The sequence below is a fragment of the Heptranchias perlo genome, chromosome 2 (genome assembly GCF_035084215.1).
Source record: "Heptranchias perlo isolate sHepPer1 chromosome 2, sHepPer1.hap1, whole genome shotgun sequence".
NCBI classification, from domain to species: Eukaryota; Metazoa; Chordata; class Chondrichthyes; order Hexanchiformes; family Hexanchidae; genus Heptranchias; species Heptranchias perlo.
The window spans coordinates 103,517,663-103,541,098 of NC_090326.1; the positions used below are offsets into that span (position 1 = coordinate 103,517,663).

General features: G+C 44.7%; 1 protein-coding gene across 1 annotated transcript in view; it reads left to right on the top strand.

Moving 5' to 3' along the window:
* ddc (dopa decarboxylase) overlaps nucleotides 1-23,436 on the top strand; it is a 108,206-nt gene that overhangs the window by 44,477 nt on the left and 40,293 nt on the right. The window contains exons 5-6 of the mRNA XM_067998682.1: nucleotides 2,654-2,797; nucleotides 14,548-14,614. Of these exons, the coding sequence (XP_067854783.1) occupies nucleotides 2,654-2,797; nucleotides 14,548-14,614 (211 nt within the window). The remainder of the gene's footprint in view (nucleotides 1-2,653; nucleotides 2,798-14,547; nucleotides 14,615-23,436) is intronic.

The following is a 23,436-nucleotide window of genomic DNA, read 5'->3' on the forward strand; positions in this document are numbered from 1 at the left end:
TGTCTATGCTGTTTCTCAGAGGATTTTCATGGACCTTCCCCCGAAATTACGGTGGACAATCAGGAAAACGCTGCGGAAATTCACCCCCTAAGATTTTTGAAAAGTTAACAAATTCAGTACTCACCTTCATACTCATCTTGTACAGTTGAAATCCAAGATGGTGAAAAATTGGAGCTGAGAAAAAGGTGGTGTAATATGAGCTATAGCGAATAGGCAGTCTGTTTTACATCCCATCCGATTTTCTTTTTTAAATTGGACCCGCTGCCGATTCGCTCGGGCCCATTTTGCACTACCACCGAAGTCAGATTTCACCCCTAAAGAATCTAATGCTTCACGTGTTGCACAGTGGAACTTCAGGCAGACACAAACCCATTTTTTTAGTAGGGAATTGCACAATCACAGGCTTTTGAAACAAAAAAAACATGACAAAGGGTTGAGTGCTCTAAATGGATATTAGAGCACCAGTTACAGGTACCACAGGCTATTACAAATATAATGTAGTATGGACGCAATTAACATGCAAATTTCCAGAAACAACTTTTAATAGGTAACAGGATATACTGATTTCAATAATATACTCGTAGATGTCCTGTGGCATTGCACTCAGTAAGTCAGAGAATATGGTCCCTCATACCTGTCTCTGCTGTCATCATGTTGCTGTTTATCTCACTGTCTCTCCTCTTCTGGTTTTGTCTCTTTCTTTCTCTTCCTTGCTGGTTTTCTCCCTTTAACTCTCTTTTTGTTACACTCCTTGTCCTTTTCTTCTTTTCTTTCCTTTCGGGCAATAGGTGGTGTGGTGTGGCAGGGAAAGGAGCCACCAGTAGCTGTGGGCAAAATATTAATTGAATCTTGAATATTATGTATAACAAATTTATATTAAGTCAATTATTCTGGACTGTATTTCCTGTTAGAGTAATATTAACTTGCATTATCTAAAATGAATAGAAGGACATTGTTATGTTTTGACAAGGAACATCAGGGTTATACTGTCTAAATTAAGGCTATGTTTAGACATATTTGTATTTGGTGACGATAACAATTTGTAAGACCTACTGATAATGATATGATGCTCGCCTTTTAAATGTAAAACAGCAGTACAGTTAGATCAAAGAACGTAGAATCAACATTCACTGATTGTTCACTGATAAAGTGATACAAGGACAGGGTGGGAAGAGTTAAGGTGGGGGAAGACTAATGCAGAGTATAAACACTGACTTAGACCTATTGGGCCAAATGGCCTATTTCTGTGCTGTAGATTCTGTGTATTAGATTCTATATAATTCTGTGTAATGTTTGGCAGAGCACTTAAGGTGCACTTTGCCTGACTAGCACCCAAGCATGGGGGAGGGGAGAAAAATTGGCCCTTATGTCTTGCGTATTGGTGTGGTTAAGAGTTTCAGCGGCAGAGGGGCTGAGGTAAGGGCGAAAGTGGGAAATGTTATGGAGGTGGAAATAAATGGTCTTCGTGCTGCATAGGATATGCTCTCAGCTCTGGGTCAAACAGGATGGCAAGGTATTGCACAGGCGACGGGTCAGTCTGAGCAAGTGACCAAGGAGGGCAGTGTAGTCACAGCAAGGGAGCGGAGTTTGTGCCAAAACAATGAGTTTCTTGTTTTGATGTTTAGTTGGAGGAAGTTGTGATTTAACCATGACTCCATGTTGGATAGGTAGTCTGAAACACAGAAGTGGTCAAGGGTTGATGGAAGTGGTGGAGAACTTGGTGTCATCAGCTGGCTGCATTCAGACAGCTAAGAGTGAAACTAAGCAAGGGAAGTACAATGGCCAAAAATAATGGGGCCAAAAATGCGTGGCCTTTCTGCCGGGACCCAGTCATGGGTTGAAGTTCCCAGGATGGCCTTGTGGGGGTGGAGTCTATGTCCATTCCTACAATGCCATCAATGTAAGGGGAGGGCGGGGGGAAATGGAGGCTCGCATGCTCCGATCCTCAGTCAGGACATGGCGTTGGAGCGGCGCAACAACATCTGGTCTCATCAGGTATACCTCGCCAACGTGGGCATTGCCGCTGTCGGGCCCTAGGCCTGAATTAGGCCCCCACAGACTTAAAAATGTATCAGTGCTCAAGGCCTAGCTAGAGTTCAACAACTGAGCCAAGCTGACACTCTGAATGTATTCAAGGATGCGTTTTAAACTCCACTAATGGCTTAGTGGATGAATGCACCACATGATATGGAACTAAGCCATGCAAACCAGAAGGTTTGAGGTTTGATTCCTAATATGCATTAAATTAGATAATCTCAATTGGGGCAGCAGTTGGGGCACTGCAGTTATATCCAAGACCCTTGGGCAAGGGAGGGGAAAAATCAGCCAGGGTTCCTGCTCTTGATTGTCATTCATTAATCTCTCCTGAGAACAGTGCATGTGCTGATGTTGAACTTAGCTGTGATGCTTTCAAATAACCTGCTGCCGCAACACTGTCTATGCTCATGCTTGAATGGCAACTTGGATGAGGTACTGAAGGGCTGCAGGGAGCTATAAAGTCATGAGTCATGCTTTCAGGAAGAGAGAAAATTTGAAAAATTAAAAAAGTTTTTTTAGTGTTTGATGGATTCGCTTAGTGATGGCTTAACACTGCAATTGATTTTTTTTTTGCTAATTATGTCCAATTTTTAAACAATCTTTATTTCTTCTTCAGTCTCACTCTTCTGTTGAACGAGCGGGATTGATTGCTGGGATCAAAATGAGAAAATTACCCACTGATGAGAAATTTAGTCTCCGTGGGAAGGCACTAACACAAGCAATGGAAGAAGATAAAGCCTCGGGTCTCATTCCTTTCTATGTAAGTAAACATTTCCATTATCTTTTCTCAGAAGCTCCCTTTATAATACTTTATTATTTTATTTGTTTTTCTACTTTTTTTGCCTTCTCGTGAGCCCAAACCATAGATCATCTGCAGGGTTAAATGGCCTCCATAAAACATGCTGCCTGGCATTCTGTGGCATTAAAGGGTAACTTTTGTGAGGCAAGGCCCTGGGAGCGTCACTCGACTGGATTGGCGAATCGGGCACGGAGGTTAACAAGCTGGAATAATGACATTCCTGATTGCCTGGCATGGAGTGGTGCTTACAGTGCGCCACAGACCTTTATGTTACTAAGTTGTAGTTAACATTAGAGGATGTAATGACTGTGGGTTGGTACTACTGTAAAATTTTAGACCTGGACTAATACTCACTGCGGACAGCCATTATCTGCATCAAATTGACTAAACTGGCATATTGGGTGCAGCAGTGCAAATGAATCTGTATTCTTGGCCAATCTGAATATTTAAATAATCATACCAATTGCATGGTGCTAAAAAGACACATTTTGTATTTGAGCTTCTAACGAATGCAACTTGCAACAGAGCTGGTAAGACTTAGAAAACACAACTCCTTGTTCTTTTAACACAATCGTGTCCTTATCTCTGGATACTCATTAATATTCATTGTCTTTTTATTGCAAATAATGATTTGTAAAAGATAACTTACAGGTGTTTAATGCAATATATCCGTTAGCTGTAAAATAATACATAAAAAGGGTAAATTGCATACTGTCAAGTAGTTCATTAGTGTAACTTAAATCTGAGGATCTGATCGCCAGTCATTTGGCTCCAGAATTGTTCTGGCGTTCTGAATCCGTTATTCTTTTAAACCTTTTGTCTACAAATTAGGCATAACTGGAACATTCACTGTTATTTGTTTAAGCTAATTAAGCCTGCAGAGATTCCTGCCCTGTTTGTATAGCTAACACATGGCCACAAAGATTAAACTGAACCTTATTATCCTTCAGCTTGCCTCAGCCTAAGGGTGAAATAAATTTCTGGACATTTGTAAGCAATAAAGTAAATCCAATAATACGTTAGCAAATATATGTGGCTAGAGTGGAGAAAGAGAGCTGCTTTAAATGTAATCAGTTCTGAGCAAGCTCTCCAAACATGGAAAATTACAGGTGATGTCATCTGAAACACAGACATCATAAATAAACAGTTTTTAATATGTCAATCATTGTGTTTTCTTCTTATTCACACGTAAGATCCATGTGAGCATTTACTTGCATCAAGAAACAGATGAAAATACAGTTTGAATTTATAGATAGTTACTAAAATTAAATTATGAGATTTTATAAATTATTTGTGCATTGGTGCTAATGCAGCTAAAATAATGCACTTTAATCATCCAAGAATGTGTCGCTCACACATGTACATCAGAATGGTGGCCCACTGGTTTGTATCTTTGATTTCCTACATGGTGAGCTCCTATCTCAGACATACTATTGGGAGGTGCCAAGTAAAAGCCAAGCATTCCCCCCCCCTCCCCACCCAAGCAAGGGGAATTAGTGAGGAAAGAACACAGAGCTGCTGTCACACACCTTACAGCAGCTGATTATAAAGTGTCATCTCTTGTCAGCCCTCGACCCCTATGAAACCTGTCGGAGCTTTCATTATAAATGTAATGTGATGGATAGTATACAAGTGGTTAACAAATGTCTGAAATATGTCATAACATGACTGAAACTGTAGCCCATCCTGCTGTGATTGTCCAGTTTGCGGGTTATTTATTGGATGTAAGAACTTCATATATAGAAACACATAATTAACTATATTTTTAAAATAAAAAGAATTAATTTGATTGTTAAATTATTCATTATGAATGACAAGAAGCCTCTCTGTATTAACAGTCCCTGTTCCCCCCTTCACCATTCCCTCCATTCTGCATTAAAGAAGTCGAACCATTCAGCAAACCTCTATATTACTGACAATGCAGACTAACTAGCTGCAATGAAAAGAGACCATACACCAAACTCTCAAAGGTGAAAAAGGTAATGAATTTATTTACTAAAGGAAGATTGAACTAAAATCTCTTGACCCCACAAGTGCTCAACCCATAGAGCTTTTCTTAATAGAAATTTCCTCACTCTACCTTCCTTATGAGGTGCTCCCCCAGTGGTCTCAGTAGAGCAGGCGGAAGGTTGATGTTGATCATACGAAAATGACAGACAGGAAAGACCTACTGGTCCATCCAACCTGTCCCACACAGTTATGGTGCCTTGTGCATCACATTGCAGACACTCTCCACCTACCTAGAGCCATGTAATCTCCTGGGATGGGCGAAAAACCAAATAAAAATCCAGGCCAATTAGGGAGGAAAATGGGAAAATTCCTCTCTGACCCTCCTTAGTTGATTAAAATGAGTCCAGGAGATCACATTGGCCCTGATTTACGTAACAGGATACCAACCCCTTGTACAAGGTAATTTCCGCCCCTGACAGAAACAGGTCCAGATCTTGCCTGCAGGACTACAGTGAATTAGTGTTCACCACACAAGCCGGCAACTTATTCCAAAGGTCCACTATTCTCTGGGAAAAGAAGATCCAACCTAGTCTGCCATTACATAACTTGCCAATATGAGCCCTGGTCCTCCCTAACCCATTCAGTTGAAATAATTGGTCTACATAAACACAGTTTAGCCCCTTCATTATTTTATAAACCTCGATCAAATCACCCCTAAGTCTACATTGCTGTAAAGTAGGCACCCAGCTCGTTGAGCCTAGCTGGGTAATTAAGGTATTTTAAACTGAGAATTAATCTTGTGACCCTCCCCTGCACCCTTTCCAAAGCCTCAATATCCCCCACCATGTGAGGAGACCAAAACTGGTATTCTAATGGAGGCCTAACCAAGGTCTTGTACGAGGACAAAATGGTATGTTTTGTTTTATAGTGAATTGTCCTGTGACAGTTGTCATGTTGGGACCCTTGAGATGTTTGTGGCCGGCAACTCCTGGGTGCTCAAGTCTGAGAGGGCCCATTTGCAGACTGCTGCACCTTGGCTTCTGCCAGGGCAGTCTGGCCCAGCTGGCTTTCTAGCACCAGACTGGGTATTGGTTGAGGGGGTGGCTAGGAATTAAACGTGCTGACATCCTGATAGAGGTCAATACATACTACTCATGCTGCACCAGTGCTACTCTGATAGAGATCAGAACTGTACACTGTTCTCTAAGTGTGGTCTAACTAAGGTTCTATATAAGTTTACCGTAACTTCTCTGCTTTTCAATTCTACTCCTCCAGAAAGGAACCCTAGTGCTTTTTTTTGCAATTTTTATGGCCATGTTAACCTGCGTTGCTACTTTTAATGATTTGTGAATTTGTAACCCTGGATCCCTTTGCTCCTCTATCCCATTGAGACTTATTTTCCAAGAAGTATGTGGCCTCCTTATTCCTCCTACCAAAATGCATTATTGTAAACTTCTATGATTGTTGTAAACTTCTATGATTCTATAAGTGCAGGCAATTGGGACTAGCTTAGTGGTATAAACTGGGCAACATGGACATGTTGGGCCGAAGGGCCTGTTTCCATGTTGTAAACTTCTATGATTCTATTATCTATAGTGAAATTCATTTGCCATTTACATGCCCATTCTGCAAGTTTTTCTTCAAGTTTATTAATGTCTTCTTCAATTTTGTCGCAGTCTTCCTCAGATTAACCATACCCCCCGAATTTGGTCTCATCCACAAATTTTGAAATTGTTTTTCTGATTCCTGAGTCCAAATCATTTATGTAAATGGTGAACAACAGTGGTCCCAGCACCAATCCCTGTGGAACACCACTTCGCACTTTTTTGTCAGTTCGAGTAACCTCTTTTAACCCCTACTATCTATTTTCTGTTTTGTAGCCAGCTTGCTATCCATTCTGTTACTTGTCCCCTGACTCCACATGCTCTGACCTTAGTCATGAGTCTACTATGCGGTACCTTATCGAAGGCTTTTTGAAAATCCAAGTATATTACATTTACTACGTTACCCTTAGCCACCCTTTCTGTTACTTCCTCAAGGAATTCAATAAGGTTGGTCAAGCATGACCTTCCCTTTTGGAATCAGTGCTTACTATTCTTTATTATATTTTCGGTTTCTAGATGTTTTTCTATTACATCTTTGAGTAAAAATTCCATTATCTTTACTACCACCGACGTTAAGCTAAGTAGTCTATAGTTCCTAACTATAGGATTAAGAGTTCTGTCCTCCCTAAGTTTGACTAGTTTATACATTGAGTTACGTTTCGTCTACAGCATAGAAACAGGCCATTTGCCGCCATTAATGCTTCACTCGAGCCTCCTCCCTCCCTACTTCATCTACCCCTATCAGCATACCCTTCTATTCCTTTCTCCCTTGTGTGCTTATCTAGCTTCCCCTTAAATGCACCTGTGCTATTCACCTCAACTACTCTCTGTGGTAGCGCGTTCCACAATCTAACCACTCTTTGGGTAAAGAAGTTTCTCTTGAATTCCCTATTGGATTTATTAGTGACTATCTTATATTGATGACCTCTAGTTTTGGACTCCCCCACAAGTGGAAACATTTTCACTACGTCTACACTATCAAACCCTTTCATTATCTTAAAGACCTCTTTCAGGTCACCTCTCAGCCTTCTCTTTTCTAGAGGAAAGAACCCCAGCCTGTTTAGTCTTTCCTGCTAAGTAGATCCTCTCAGTTCTGGTATCATCCTTGTGAATCTTTTTTGCACCTTCTCCACTGTTTCGATACCTTTTTTTGTAATATGGAGTCCAGAACTGTGCACATTACTTCAGGTATGGTCTAACCAAGATTCTATACAAGTTTAACATAACTTCTTTGCTTTTCAATTCTAGACATGAACCCCAATGCTTGGTTTGCCTTTTTTTATGGCCTTACTAACCTGCGTCGCTACTGTTAGTGATTTGTGTATCTGTACTCTGAGATCCCTTTGTTCCAAGCAACATGTGGCCTCCTTATTCTCCCTACCAAAGTGCACCACTTACATTGATCTATTTTGAAATTCGTTTGCCAATTATACACCCATTCTGCAAATTTATTAATATCTTCTTGCATTTTAACGCATTCTTCCTTTGTATTAACTATACCCTCCAATTTCACGTTGTTCGTAAATTTTGAAATTGTACTTCCCATTCCCGAATCCAAATCGTTAATGTAAATTCTGAACAACAGTGGTCCCAGGACCAAGCCCTGTGGAACACCACTTCCTACCTTTTGCAGTCTGAGTAACTACCCTTAAACCCTACTCTGTTTTCTGTTTTGTAGCCAGCTTGCTATCCATTCTACTATCTGTCCCCTGATTCCACATGCTTTTTTTTTATTCGTTCATGGGATGTGGGTGCCGCTGGCAAGGCCAGCATTTATTGCCCGTCCCTAGTTGCCCTTGAGAAGGTGGTGGTGAGCTGCCTTCTTGAACCGCTGCAGTCCGTGTGGTGAAGGTTCTCCCACAGTGCTGTTAGGAAGGGAGTTCCAGGATTTTGACCCAGCAAAGAGTAAGGAACGGCGATATATTTCTAAGTTGGAATTGTGTGTGACTTGGAGGGGAACATGCAGGTGGTGTTGTTCCCATGTGCCTGCTGCCCTTGGCCTTCTAGGTGGTGGAGGTCGCGAGTTTGGGAGGTGCTGTCGAAGAAGCCTTGGCGAGTTGCTGCAGTGCATCCTGTGGACGGTACACACTGCAGCCACTGTGCGCCGGTGATGAAGGGAGTGAATGTTTAGGTTGGTTGATGGGGTGCCAATCAAGCGGGCTGCTTTGTCCTGGATGGTGTTGAGCTTCTTGAGTGTAGTTGGAGCTGCACTCATCCAGGCAAGTGGAGAGTATTCCATCACACTCCTGACTTGTGCTTTGTAGATGGTGGAAAAGCTTTGGGGAGTCAGGAGGTGAATCACTCGCCACAGAATACCTGGCCTCTGACCTGCCCTTGTAACCACAGTATTTATGTGGCTGGTCCAATTAAGTTTCTGGTCAATGGTGACCCCCAGGATGTTGATGGTGAGGGATTCGGCGGTGGGAATGCTGTTGAATGTCAAGAGGAGGTGGTTAGACTCTCTCTTGTTGGAGATGTAAGGAATCTTACACCACCAGGTTATAGTCCAACAATTTTATTTTAAAATCACAAACTTTCGGAGATTATCCCCTTCGTCAGGTGAATGAGTGAAAGGTTCTCAAATCGCATATCTTATATTAGGCTGGGACACCATCACACCAATCAAAATGTGTCGTTGGTGTTCAAACAGGCCAGTCACGGAGAACAGTACGTCCCAGTACACTGAATATACATTGTGTCAGTTACACAGACAGAGAGAAAGAGACCCAAATGGCAGAGAGAGAGAGTATTAAAAACAGATAACTTTTTTTCCCTTTTGCTGGTGGGGTTACGTGTAGCGTGACATGAACCCAAGATCGCGGTTGAGGCCGTCCTCATGGGTGCGGAACTTGGCTATCAATTTCTGCTCGACGATTTTGCGTTGTCGTGTGTCTCGAAGGCCGCCTTGGAGAACGCTTACCCGAAGATCGGTGGCTGAATGTCCTTGACTGCTAAAGTGTTCCCCGACTGGGAGGGAACCCTCCTGTCTGGTGATTGTTGCGCGGTGTCCGTTCATCCGTTGTCGCAGTGTCTGCATGGTCTCGCCAATGCACCATGCTCCGGGGCAACGTATGAGGTAGACAACGTTGGCCGAGTCACAGGAGTATGAACCATGTACCTGGTGGGTGGTGTCCTCTCGTGTGATGGTGGTATCCGTGTCGATGATCTGGCATGTCTTGCAGAGGTTGCCGTAACAGGGTTGTGTGGTGTCGTGGACGCTGTTCTCCTGAAAGTTGGGTAATTTGCTGCGAACGATGGTCTGTTTGAGGTTGGGTGGCTGTTTGAAGGCGAGTAGTGGAGGCGTGGGGATGGCCTTAGCGAGGTGTTCGTCATCATCGATGGCATGTTGAAGGCTGCGGAGAACATGGTGTAGTTTCTCCGCTCCGGGGAAGTACTGGACGACGAAGGGTACTCTGTTGGTTGCGTCCCGTGTTTGTCTTCTGAGGAGGTCTATGCGATTCTTCGCTGTGGCCCGTCGGAACTGTCGATCGACAAGTCGAGCGTCATATCCCGTTCTTACGAGGGCGTCTTTCAGCGTTTGTAGGTGTCCATCGCGTTCCTCCTCGTCTGAGCAGATCCTGTGTATTCGTAGGGCCTGTCCATAGGGGATGGCCTCTTTGACGTGGTTGGGGTGGAAGCTGGAAAAGTGGAGCATCTTGAGGTTGTCCGTGGGCTTGCGGTAGAGTGAGGTGCTGAGGTGCTCGTCTTTGATGGAGATTTGTGTGTCCAAGAAAGAAACCGATTCTGAGGAGTAGTCCATGGTGTGTTTGATGGTGGGATGGAACTTGTTGATGTTATCGTGTAGTCTCTTCAGTGATTCTTCACCGTGGGTCCATAGGAAGAAAATGTCGTTGATGTATCTGGTGTATAGCGTTGGTTGGAGGTCCTGTGCAGTGAAGAAGTCGTGCTCGAATTTGTGCATGAAAATGTTGGCATATTGGGGTGCGAATTTGGTCCCCATGGCTGTTCCGTGTGTTTGGGTAAAGAACTGGTTATCGAAGGTGAAGACATTGTGATCCAGGATGAAGCGGATGAGTTGTAGGATGGCGTTTGGAGATTGGCTGTTGTTGGTGTTGAGTATTGATGCTGTCGCACCGATGCCGTCATCGTGGGGGATACTGGTGTAGAGTGCCGAGACGTCCATCGTGGTGAGAAGTGTTCCTGGTTCAACTGGTCCGTGGGTGCTGAGTTTTTGTAGGAAGTCTGAGTGCCGCGACAGAAGCTGGGGGTTCCCTGTACGATGGGTTTCAGGATGCCCTCGACGTATCCAGAGAGGTTCTCACACAGGGTTCCATTGCCTGATACGATAGGACGTCCGGGTGTGTTGGCTTTGTGTATCTTTGGGAGGCAGTAGAAGTCTCCCACGCGGGGAATACGTGGGATGAGAGCACGTAGGATGCTTTGAAGGTCTGGATCGAAGGTCTTGATCAGTTTGTTGAGCTGGTGGGTGTGTTCTTTGGTCGGATCTGCGGGTAACTGTCTGTAGTGTTCCTGGTTGTCCAGTTGTCGGTATGCTTCTTTGCAATAGTCCATTCTGTTCTGTATGACAATGGCTCTTCCTTTGTCCGCTGGTTTGATGACGATGTTGTGGTTGGTCTTGAGAGCGTTGATGGCGTTGCGTTGTGCTCGGGTGACATTCTGGATTGTCTTGTGAATGCGGCTGATGAATCTGGCATTGACGCATCTCCTGACAGCTTGAGCATACATGTCAAGCTGAGGGCAGCGATCCTCCGACGGGCCACAGCGAAGAATCGCATAGACCTCCTCAGAAGACAAACACAGGACGCAACCAACAGAGTACCCTTCATCGTCCAGCACTTCCCCGGAGCGGAGAAACTACGCCATGTTCTCCGCAGCCTTCAACATGTCATCGATGACGACGAACACCTCGCTAAGGCCATCCCCACGCCTCCACTACTCGCCTTCAAACAGCCACCCAACCTCAAACAGACCATCGTTTGCAGCAAATTACCCAGCTTTCAGGAGAACAGCGTCCACGACACCACACAACCCTGTTACGGCAACCTCTGCAAGACATGCCAGATCATCGACACGGATACCACCATCACACGAGAGGACACCACCCACCAGGTACATGGTTCATACTCCTGTGACTCGGCCAACGTTGTCTACCTCATACGTTGCAGGAAAGGATGCCCCGGAGCATGGTACATTGGCGAGACCATGCAGACACTGCGACAACGGATGAACGTACACCGCGCAACAATCGCCAGACAGGAGGGTTCCCTCCCAGTCGGGGAACACTTTAGCAGTCAAGGACATTCAGCCACCGATCTTCGAGACACACGACAACGCAAAATCGTCGAGCAGAAATTGATAGCCAAGTTCCACACCCATGAGGACGGCCTCAACCGGGATCTTGGGTTCATGTCACGCTACACATAACCCCACCAGCAAAAGGGAAAAAAAGTTATCTGTTTTTAATACTCTCTCTCTCTGCCATTTGGGTCTCTTTCTCTCTGTCTGTGTAATTGACACAATGTATATTCAGTGTACTGGGACGTACTGTTCTCCGTGACTGGCCTGTTTGAACACCAACAACACCTTTTGATTGGTGTGATCGTGTCCCAGCCTAATATAAGATATGCGATTTGAGAACCTTTCACTCATTCACCTGACGAAGGGGATAATCTCCGAAAGTTTGTGATTTTAAAATAAAATTGTTGGACTATAACCTGGTGTTGTAAGATTCCTTACATTTGTCCACCCCAGTCCATCACCGGCATCTCCACATCATTGTTGGAGATGGTCATTGCTTGGTACTTGTCTGGCCTTGTCCACTTATGAGCCCAAGCCTGGATGTTGTCCAGGTCTTGCTGCATGCGGCCACGGACTGTTTCATTATCTGAGGGGTTGTGAATGGAACTGAACACCGTGCAATCATTGTGAACATCCCCATTTCTGACCTTATGATGGAGGGAAGGTCATTGATGAAGCAGCTGAAGATGGTTGGGCCTAGGACTTCCCTGAGGAACTCCTGCAGCAATGTCCTGGGGCTGAGCTGATTGGCCTCCAACAACCACTACCATCTTCCTTTGTCCTACGTATGACTCCAGCCACTGGATAGTTTCTCCTCTGATTCCCATTGACTTCAATTTTACTAGGGCTCCTTGGTGCCACACTGGGTCAAATGCTGCCTTGATGTCAAGGGCAGTCGCTCTCACCACACCTCTGCAATTTAGGTCTTTTGTCCATGTTTGGACCAAGGCTGTAATGAAGTCTGGAGCCGAGTGGTCCTGGCAGAACCCAAACTGAGCATCGGTTCGCAGGTTATTGGTGAGTAAGTGCCGCTTGATAGCACTGTTGACGACACCTTCCATCACTTTGCTGATGATTGAGAGTAGACTGATGGGGCAGTAATTGGCCGGATTGGATTTGTCCTGCTTTTTGTGGACTGGACATACCTGGGCAATTTTCCACATTGTCGGGTAGATGCCAGTGTTGTAGCTGTATTGGAACAGCTTGGCTAGAGGCGCGGCTAGTTCTGAAGCACAAGTCTTCAGCACTACATCCGGGATGTTGTTGGGGCCCATAGCCTTTGCTGTATCCAGTGCACTCAGCCCTTCCTTGATATCACCCTCTGACCTCTAAGATATCAATTATCTCCCCCCTTTCTATCTCAAATGTCTTGATATCTTTTTTGATCTCTCCTTCTCAGGTGATGTCCAACCTGTTAGTCTCCCTGGTAAATACTAAGGCAAAATAATTATTCGCTATTTCTGCCATTTTGCTGTCATTACCTGTGACTTTTTCTTGTGCATCCCTTAATGGTCCTATCCCTATCCTGATTGTCCTTTTGTTATTGATGTGTCTGCAGAATACTTCACTATTTCTTTTTATATTCTTTGATAATTTAATTTCGTAGTTCTTCTTTGCTTTCCTAATTGATTTTTGGTTTCTTTCCTAACCTCTTCTTTGACAAATTGCCTTTTGTCATCCTCTCCTTTATTGTCTGTGTACTTAGTATATGCCTTTTTCTTTAGTTTCAATGTTACCTTATCTCTTTATTCATCCATGGTTTTTCATTATTGGCTAGTTTGTTCCAGTTTTTTTGCGGAATATATTTCTGCTAAACTCTACTGATCACCTGTTTAAATATTTCCTACTGCTGTTCTATCTCTTTGTTTGTCAATATTTTTTCCAGTTTATCTTGCCTAGTTCCATTCTCATCCCCTCAAAATTAGTTTTTTTTCCAAGCTGTTACTTTGGTCTTTATCTTACTTGCATCTTTATCAATCATTATCTTAAACGTATTACGTTGCCTAGATGTTCCCTTACGCTTACTTCTCGAGTAGTATGGGGAGGTGTTGAATGGGAAGCAAGTGTGTGGAGTGTGAAGTGAGGAAGGAGTCCTGAGAGAAGTTGGTGATCGTACTTCTGCCGCTCACAGGTGCTGCATGTTTCACCATGTGCAGATACTTCAGGAACACTATTTAACCCACACAGAGTGCCACCGTCTGTGCTCTCTTTTACAATAGAATTTTTTGGATTCACTGTACATAAAAATTCATACTTCTATTCAATAAAATGATGCCCCGCACTGTATAAGTCTTACCCCCATAGCTAAAAGTCAAACACCCGAGCATGAAAAAACCCAACCCCCTCCGCTAAAACTGGCCGGCTGGTGATCCTCTCTTTCTGGCCTGGTCTAGTTTCTTTCACCATTCTCCACTTCCACCCCACACATTCTGCTACACTTGATACCAATGCCTGTGCAATTTTCCCTACCACCTATTCTCTGGAGTTGCAGTTTTTTCAATTGATGTTTACAGCATTTTTAGACCTTCTTGGAACTGGAGGATCAGTAAACACTACTCCCTTATTGGTGGAAAAAGGCTGCTCCTTCATTGGTCTGAAACCACTAATGAGGGAACAGTGTTTCCCAATCTTACACACAATGTGAAATTATAAACAATGCACCTAACAGGAGAAGGCATTAATGCACAGAAGCACACAATTAGAAAATAATCAGTCCAAGCTTCACGGGTCAGATAACGGAAGCTTGTGGGATCTTGAATACTGCCATCTCATTGTCAGCTGAGAGGGAAGTCTTTCCCATCCCATTTGACTAGAATGAAAGAGAATGAAAGCTCTAGCCAGCTAATTTGCTTTATTGTTTTCTCTTTATATCCACAGCTTTGTGCAACTCTTGGCACCACCCCCTCCTGTGCATTTGATAACATTATGGAGCTGGGACCTATCTGTAAGAATTTCTTGTATATATTTATTTTATATTTACACTGTTATCCTCATTAAAGATAAAGGCATAGTCTAGCCTTTGAGTATTTTTCTTTTAGATTATCTGACCTGCTATACCACATTGTTCCTATATATGCAAGAGGGATAAATGTATAGGTGATGCACAAGGTTAAAGATATATGGGTGGATAATACAGTCCCAGCACCATTGTGCCAGAAACACTGCATCAAGCAAGTATATGCATTGGGGACAACAAGCTGACCTTCACCATAATGCAATGTCAGTTCAATTATATATCTTGATGGCACTTCCAGCGCTTAGCTCTAAGTGAGCCAATGTTGGGCAGGATTTCCTGTGCCATCAGCTCTTAAGGGGCTGCCTACAGCCCTCGAAGTGCTCAATGGAAAATGAGTGGGGGAAAAATGGCGTTGTTCAGCAGCCAGGCTTGGAGGAGAGCGCTACCGTGCAATTGAGTAATACCATTGCAGAGGCATGGATGGAGGTGATACATTGCGTCAACAGAGTCTCACCTGCGGTCCGAACAGGGAGCAGGTGAGGAAGAAATTTTGTGCCAAGTATACAAACATGTGACAACAATTTTATAGAAGGCCTTGTAGATCACTGTTATTGCTCTTCACTGTGAACTTGGTGTACCATTACAGAGGGAGAACGTAGTGGATAGTGCCAAATTGTGATCTTTGTAAATACAAAGACATGCTTATTTCCTTCCATGGTGCTGGGTAATGTTACCATCTCAAAGTGCTGAAGATTTCACCCATTAAATGTGGAAAGTATGAAGCACCAAGTACAATGGTAGCACAAGGTTCCTTAATGTTAGATATTCACACATTCACATAAGGTAGCTAATGTTCTGGGCACTTGGGTGACACACAATTTCTCTCACCTATGACGTTCCAACATGCGTCCTTTTCAAATCTATTTTTAGGAGAAGGCTGCACATCACAGGATGCAGTGCATGCAAACAGGAGGAGGTTGCCCAGAGCTGTTAAACTTGACTGCCTATGAGGAGAGGGCTCTAGAGATTATAGGTGCAGGGGCAGTAGAGACAGTAGAGGGAGTTGGAGGAGGGGGAGGCCGATGGTTATATCATTCTTTGATTTTCATGCTTAATGGCTTTGTTCAAACACTCTTTCCTTCATTCTTTTCTACACATACATATAGGGCGCTAAATTGGGCCATCTAGCACCCGTTGTTACTGCGCAACACGGCCTCTCGAACATCCAAGATGGTGTCTTGGCTGCGCACACACGTTTCCTCCATGACATGCGCCGGACGCCATTTTGGTATAGGAATTAGCGCATGCGCAATTACCGAACACCCGAAGCATGTAAAGTAAGGAGAAAATTGATGCAATCAGCGTGCAAGGCTGATTTAAAGTGATAGATACCATTTTGGCACGTTACGCTCAACTCAACGCACAGTCTTAACCATGACCATCTGAACGTGTCTTAGAGTGCCACCAGCTCTATTAAAGGGACCATGCAGGATTTACAGGTTAGTTGCTGGATTATTGCTTCTGGCTGCCGATACATTTGTAACTGTTTTTGGAGGTCTCCTATACTTGAATACTAGGACAAGGGGACATGGCATAACATTTAGAACCAGGACGTGCAAGAGTGAAGTTAGGAAACGCTTCTACATGCAAAGGGTGGGAAAAAGTTTGGAACGATCTTCTGCAAATGCCAGTTGATGCTCGCTCAATTGTTAGATTTCTGTGAACCAAGGGTATTAAGGGATATGGGGCTAAGGCAGGTATATGGAGTTAGGTCACAGGTTCAGCATGATCTCATTGAATGGCTCAAGGGGCTAAATACCACTGCCACTTGCTGCCTCCTGTTATGCGCCATCTTCTTCTGCAAGAAAGCGGGATGTCTGGGTGATGTGCCTGTCTTGGTTGAATAGCTGCCAGTATGCGTGGCCTGTGAGTTGAGGGTGGGTACCTTGCAACAGTGGTGATGTGTAAGGGTGAGAGGAAGCATCTGATTGGAAGAATTGAGTACTGATTGAAAGAGTTTGTTGGTATGTGGGTGATGGGGGGGGTGTAGTGCGTGGAGCAGTGGATGTGGCTAGCAGTGCAGTTGGTGGGAGACGCCACTTGACAGTTGACCTCACTCACCTTGACCACTCGTATCAAAGCATTGAACTTCTTCCTGCACTGCATCCATGTTCGTGGTGCTGTGCGCCTGGCATTGACTTCGTCCCCCGCTGCCTTCCATTGCCTTTTAGCCATATGTCTGGAGGGCCTCTTGCACCAACCCCCCCCCCCCCCCCGTCCCCTTTAGATATAGGATGTCCCTCCTTCTGTCCACCTTTTACACCAAGGCCTCTAGTGCATCAGCAGAGAACCTTGGTGCACGCACTCTCGCAGGCCTGGTACCAACTCAGATCGGCAGATTGGTGAGGCCTGGCATGCAGATTGGAGGTTGTGGGATTTAGTGGTGCGCAACCTTTATTCAATGTTTTAACATAACTCATCAATGCGTAAACATAGGGACAGACCTGCATGTGCGATGTCTGAACTCCATTCAGACTCTGTGCAGACAGAAGACTGTTATTTTTTAGCCAGTAACAGGTACCGGCTACCTTTAAGAGATTTGAAGAGACAGCCTCCCTTTGAGATTGGGGCTCCCTCTGCTGGTGGAAAGTGCAAATTGCATTGAATCAACGTGCAAGGCTTGGATTTCAATGCAGATTGACGGTGAGTACTGTGGCAGAAACCTTCTAGGACAAGGCCAGCTGCGCCCAATATTAGGCCCTATCGAATTTTACCCCCACCTTGTTTTAAGGTGTGCATTACTATTAACAGCGTGAAATATCATCTCTTTTCCTTGGTGTCCACCAAAAAGGAGGTGATGCATCCAACCAACAAGCTCTAAATGAGCATCTCATAACAGCCTGAGTCATTCACAGTTATGGCGGTAAACACCATGGTGTGGAGGGGATTTGTGATTTGGAGGGGAGCTTGGAGGTGATGCAGTACTCTTTCAGTACTGCACTGAAGCCTAGATTGAACACTCAAATCCCTGGTATGAGGTTTGAACTCATAATCATATTGCCACTAATACCATGCCCGCTAATTTTCTCAACTAATTTTCCATGAGACACCTTATCAAAACTTTACTAAAATCCAAGTAAACCACATGTACACTGTCGCTCCTAACTAGATCCTTAGTTCATTCATCAAAAAAGTCTGTTAAAATCATCGGGCTTGACTTTCCTTTGGTAAATCCATACTTATTCTGATGAATTAGTTAATAACTCACCAAAATGTTTCAACAGCTTGTCTTTGACAATCAGTTCCACAATTTTCCCTGGTGCTGACGTGAGACTAAATGGTCTATACTTCTCTAGATTCCTCTACATCTATTTTTAAATAAGGACGCTACTGCATTTGCAGTTCACCAGTCCTCCAGTTCTACCCCCTGATCTAATGTACAATATTCACAAATATTTGTGCCAGTGGTCTGCCAGTGCATCCTTAAGTTCCCTAAGAACCCTAGGATGAACTCTATCCACCCAGGCACTTTATCCATTCAGATCTTATTCAAGTATCCAGTCACCAACTGTATTAATGCTAATTTTATTATGCTTCTCATTGTACTATCTTGGAACACCCATTTTGCCACGGCCCCTGTGCTGTCCTGTTCCCTTGTAAATACAGAAGTAAAGAACTCATTGAATTTCCAGCTATGTCCATACCTTCACAAATCTTAGCATCCTTTACAGAAGTCAGCATTCCTATATTCTTATGATTGTTTATTTTTTCTCCCCAACGTACTTGCAAAAATTCTTGTAATTTTCCTACTTTTGAATTCCTACTCCTGTTTGCTATTATAATAGTCATTTTGCATTCCCTAGTGCAGACATTCTGTGGACCCATTTGAAGGGCAAAAGTACGGTGGAGAGGGGCAGAATTTCTGCCCACTGCTGTGACTGTTAATTATATGATTTATGTCAATTAGTGTTAATTGTATTCAGGTGGTGGGTATCAATTGGGGACTCTCTTGTATCCTTTTTATAGGAGAGCTTAGCTAGGAGGTGATGTGTGTGTAAGGGGAATCTCCGTGTATAAAGGCTTGGAAACAACTAAAGACCAGGCTTCAGTGTTCTATCCTTCACCACATGGCTATCCAATTTTTACATTGACCCCTCCTAACCCCATCTCAAATCTGAGAAATAGGGTCATTTAAATATTTGGGGCAGGTGCCTGCACTTGCAGCAATACAACAGATGCACCTGACCCACTGAGGCAGCCAAATGTTGGAGCCGCTCTGATGGGGGAGCCCCAAGGCCTAGAAAGGGCCATAGACCCATGGTACATTTTTGTAAACTAAGGCCCTCAGCAGGCTTAGCTCCCACTGGATCTATTGGGGCACTCTAGGTGGAACTCTCAGCTAAGCTGGGAATGCACTTACAACATCGTTCAGTGACATTACAGTGGTGGGCATAAGAAGTGGCCATGCAATTTTCTCAGAAGTGTTGAAAGGGGTAGAAACCCAGAGTTCCACCAAAAGTATAGCCCCCCCCCCCTCCAACCAGTTCGTAACCCTTCACATAATTATTAACCTCCTTGCCCTGGCTCTTACTATCCTCTGTTGCAGACAACTCTATTTTAATTACTTACCTTTATTCCGAATGAATTTAAGAACTTTCCCAGTCTAAGCTGGCCTTTGTCTCCCACTGTTCTTCCTATAATTCCTGGTTGTACATACTTCCCCAGGCAAGCATACGCTCCCTATAAACCAAAACTGGACTTTGTATTGCAAAGTGAGCCTCCTGGCAAACAATGAACCATTTTCTCATTGTGCTATATAAGAACATAAGAAATAGAAGCAGGAGTAGGCCAATCGGCCCTTCGAGCCTGCTCCGCCATTCAATAAGATCATGGCTGATCTGATCCTAACCTCAAATCTAAATTCATGTCCAATTTCCTGCCCGTTCCCCGTAACCCCTAATTCCCTTTACTTCTAGGAAACTCTCTATTTCTGTTATAAATTTATTTAATGATGTAGCTTCCACAGCTTCCTGGGGCAACAAATTCCACAGACCTACTACCCTCCGAGTGAAGAAGTTTCTCCTCATCTCAGTTTTGAAAGAGCAACCCCTTATTCTAAGATTATGCCCCCTTGTTCTAGTTTCACCCATCCTTGGGAACATCCTCACCGCATCCACCCGATCAAGCCCCTTCACAATCTTATATGTTTCAATAAGATCGCCTCTCATTCTTCTGAACTCCAATGAGTAGAGTCCCAATCTACTCAACCTCTCCTCATATGTCCGCCCCCTCATCCCCGGGATTAACCGAGTGAACCTTCTTTGTACTGTATATAGTATAGGAACCTTCTTTGTACTGTATATAGTATAGGAATGCTGGATTCTGTAAAGGATGTAAATAGTATGGAATATTACTATTCATTCCTGGTCTCTCTAACTGAGAGACAATACTACCCAGGCGGAATACAATGGGGTAATTTTAACCTAACCCGCCTGGTGGAAAACTAACAAGTCAATGTAAAGTAAATTTGGGCGGGTTGTAAATGGACGCCAATCCAATCTTGTCTGTTTCCCGCCGGGTGGGTTAGGTTAAAATTACCCCCTATGAATCAAGTTTATTAAGAAGTGATATTGAGCAGAAGCAAAAGCAAAAACAGTAAATTTCATTTCATTATACTGATCTTGCAGTATATGTTTCAAAACAATAGAAGCCGAATGCTGGATTCTTCTCTTTACTGGGTTTAGCAGCAAGGTGGGACTCCAACCTTGCTGTGACCCCAACACGTTTTCCTGGGTGGAAGTCACTTGGTAGGCAGGGCTAGTTTCCTGCCACCAACAGGGAGTCTGGCTCTGCGGAAAGGAAATTCCTGGGGATGCTGCAGCGGGGCCACTGGTGCAGCAAGTCCGAGGCCTACAAAGGTAAGTTGTTGGGGTATAAAAGACTAGGCCCTCTCCATCCTGAGATTTCGGGGGTCTTGACCATATTTCCATAAGAGATAAACCCCACACAGTCCTTTCTCACCCCGCACCCACCTTGACTTTGATGTACGGGACAAGAATTCCATGGCACCAGGGCCACAAAACAAAGGAATTGGAGGAGGAAGAATTTGGGATAAGACCTGGTTACACCAAGTCTGCATCCCTTTTTGCCCTGAATGGGCACATAATATGCAGGCTCGCAAATAGTGTGTGGGTGTATTATGATGCCGTGCAAATGAGGGAAATACTCATACAACGTATTTCTTACCATTTGTGCCTGAGCAATGCGAGGTGCAAAGGACACTTTTTGGTTAAATTTTACAAGGCTCATAATGCAAAGCGATTAATTGCAGTAAGATAAATGCAAATATTCAAAACTGACTCATTTAAAAAAATCTTTGGGGCCGATTTTTGAATGGCCGAGCGGGTGCGTTCAGGGCGGGGGGCTCCTAAAAAGGTGAATCCCGGAGCGGGTCCGGAGCCCGGCTCCAACCGCCCACTTCCGGGTTCCCCAGTGATGCGGTCGGGTGCGCGTGCAACTCCCGCATGCGGGACTCCCACCGGCAATTAAAGCCGGCGGGATGACAATTTAAATACTTACTTACCTAGTTGAGGTACTTGACAGATCTCATTGACAGGAGATTTTGGCAGGGGCGCAATTTTCATGGATCCTCAGCGTGTTTCCTGTGCTGTGAGAAACACTCCCATTTAGAGCAGACGTGTTTCAGTTAGCAGCCAGTGGGAGATGCAAAGGATTATTTGACAGTTGGGGGGAATACCTCATTTATTGCAGCAGGGCACTCTGTCATTTCAGACAAAGTCTTGGCTGCAACACCTTTGTCTTTCCACTCAAAATTATTAATTTATACCCTAAAGAGAATGAGTAAGTGTACTCACTTTGGCTGACCTAGTTAGGTCATTGAAGCGCTTCCTGCACTGGATCCAGGTGCGTGATATGTTGGTGGTGCTGGTGACCTCCTCTGCCACCTCGAGCCAGGCCTTCATGGTGGCAGAGGCAGGCCACTTCCTCCCGTCCGCCGGGTAGAAGATCTCTCTCCTCCTGCTGTGCAAACACATTTACCTACTTTGCGGACTTCCTCAAACTCACACCGTCAGGATGGGGGGGCGCCATGGCTGCATTCATTTCATCCGAGGAAGAGCAACATCACCAGCCTCGCCAGGCACGCCGTCCACCTCCGCCTCGTGGAGCTCCACAACACAGTGCTACGCCACACCCACCTGCACAAAACAGTCGTGCAACTACACATACACCCACTGTAGAGTGACCCAATGGGTGGCATCAAGTGTGGGTGTTCATGGAGAACCTCATGAAAGGGACTTATTACACAAGCCAGTTAAGAATGGCCAAGACGTGGCAGTAGTGGTGACAATATAATATTTAATGTGAGTTGAACCAAAATCAAATATAAATAAAAAACATGACAAACCGTCAAACACCCTTGTACATCCCCTTTGTGCTCACGAAACCTTTGCTTCCAACTACTCATACGTGATGCATCCCCTGTGGCTGCAGCAGAGGTGGTGGCAGGTTGGGTGAGGGTGGCCGTGAAAGAGATGCATCAGAGGGTGAGTATGAGACAGAGCCATGAGGATTGGGTTGAGTGGTAGTGGCGGGATGAGTACTGGGGAGGTGAGTAAGTGCAGGTAAGTTGAGGATGAGGTTTGAGTGGGTGTGAGGAATGATGTGATAGAGTAGTGTTGGCAGTGCAGAAGGAGATGTGGGGTGGGGGCGGTGATGTGGAAGATAGAGTGGAGGAGAATGAGTAAGTGTACTCACTTTGGCTGACCTAGTTAGGTCATTGAAGCACTTCCTGCACTGGATCCAGATGCGGGATATGTTGGTGGTGCTGGTGACCTCCTCTGCCACCTCGAGCCAGGCCTTCATGGTGGCAGAGACAGGCCACTTCCTCCCGTCCGCCGGGTAGAAGATCTCTCTCCTCCTCCTCACCCCATCCAGTAACACCTGGAGTAAGGCATCATTAAACCTGGGAGCAGCCTTTCCCCTGGACTGCTCCATGCTGTAATTTTGGCTGTTTGCTGCAGCAGCAGCATTAGAGGACTGCCCCTTTAAATAGGGCTCCTCCAGCTGACAGCCTGTGATGCGGGTGTGCAGTCCGCCCGCTGCGCAGGTTTCCAATGGGAAACCCGGAAGCCAAGGTAAGTGGCTTCAATTCACCCGCAATCACGTGGGGAACCCACCGATTTTACTGGGCGGGTTACCCACACACCCCGTTGACCTCCCGCTGCCAACCCGTCTCATTGGTAATATCGGGGCATTTGAGTAGAAAAGTGGCAGGGTGTTGCTGTAGTGAGTTTTAGCCTCCCATCCCCCACCTGAAGCAGGGGCCTTAGTTGCAAAATAAATGCCTCAGATGCCCGCTCTAAATATGTAAATGCCCATGACTCCAGAAAGGAGAATTGGGGCACAAATGACAAGTAGGCAGAAGTCCTGTTCTCCAAAGAGAGAGGAAATTTAGTGCTGTGGTCTCCAAGTGAATTTAAGCAATTACCAACAGCTGTCACATTTATCTCCAGCCTGTGCTGCTTCTGCTCATCAAAAATCACCCATCATAGGAACACAGTAAAGTAAAGGGCCAGAGAAGCTTCTGCAGTCCATCTGGCCAGTCTCAAAAAGTAATACCTCTCAATCACCCACTCCCTAAATATCTATCCAATTCCCCCTTAAATTTTCCAAACTGTCTGCCTCCCTGGGCAGTTCATTCCACACGTTCGCCACCCTCTACATAAAGTAGTTAAATTGAAGCTGTGCACCTTTCCTCTTCTCAGTTTGAGCTCTTGTCCCCTGGTTCC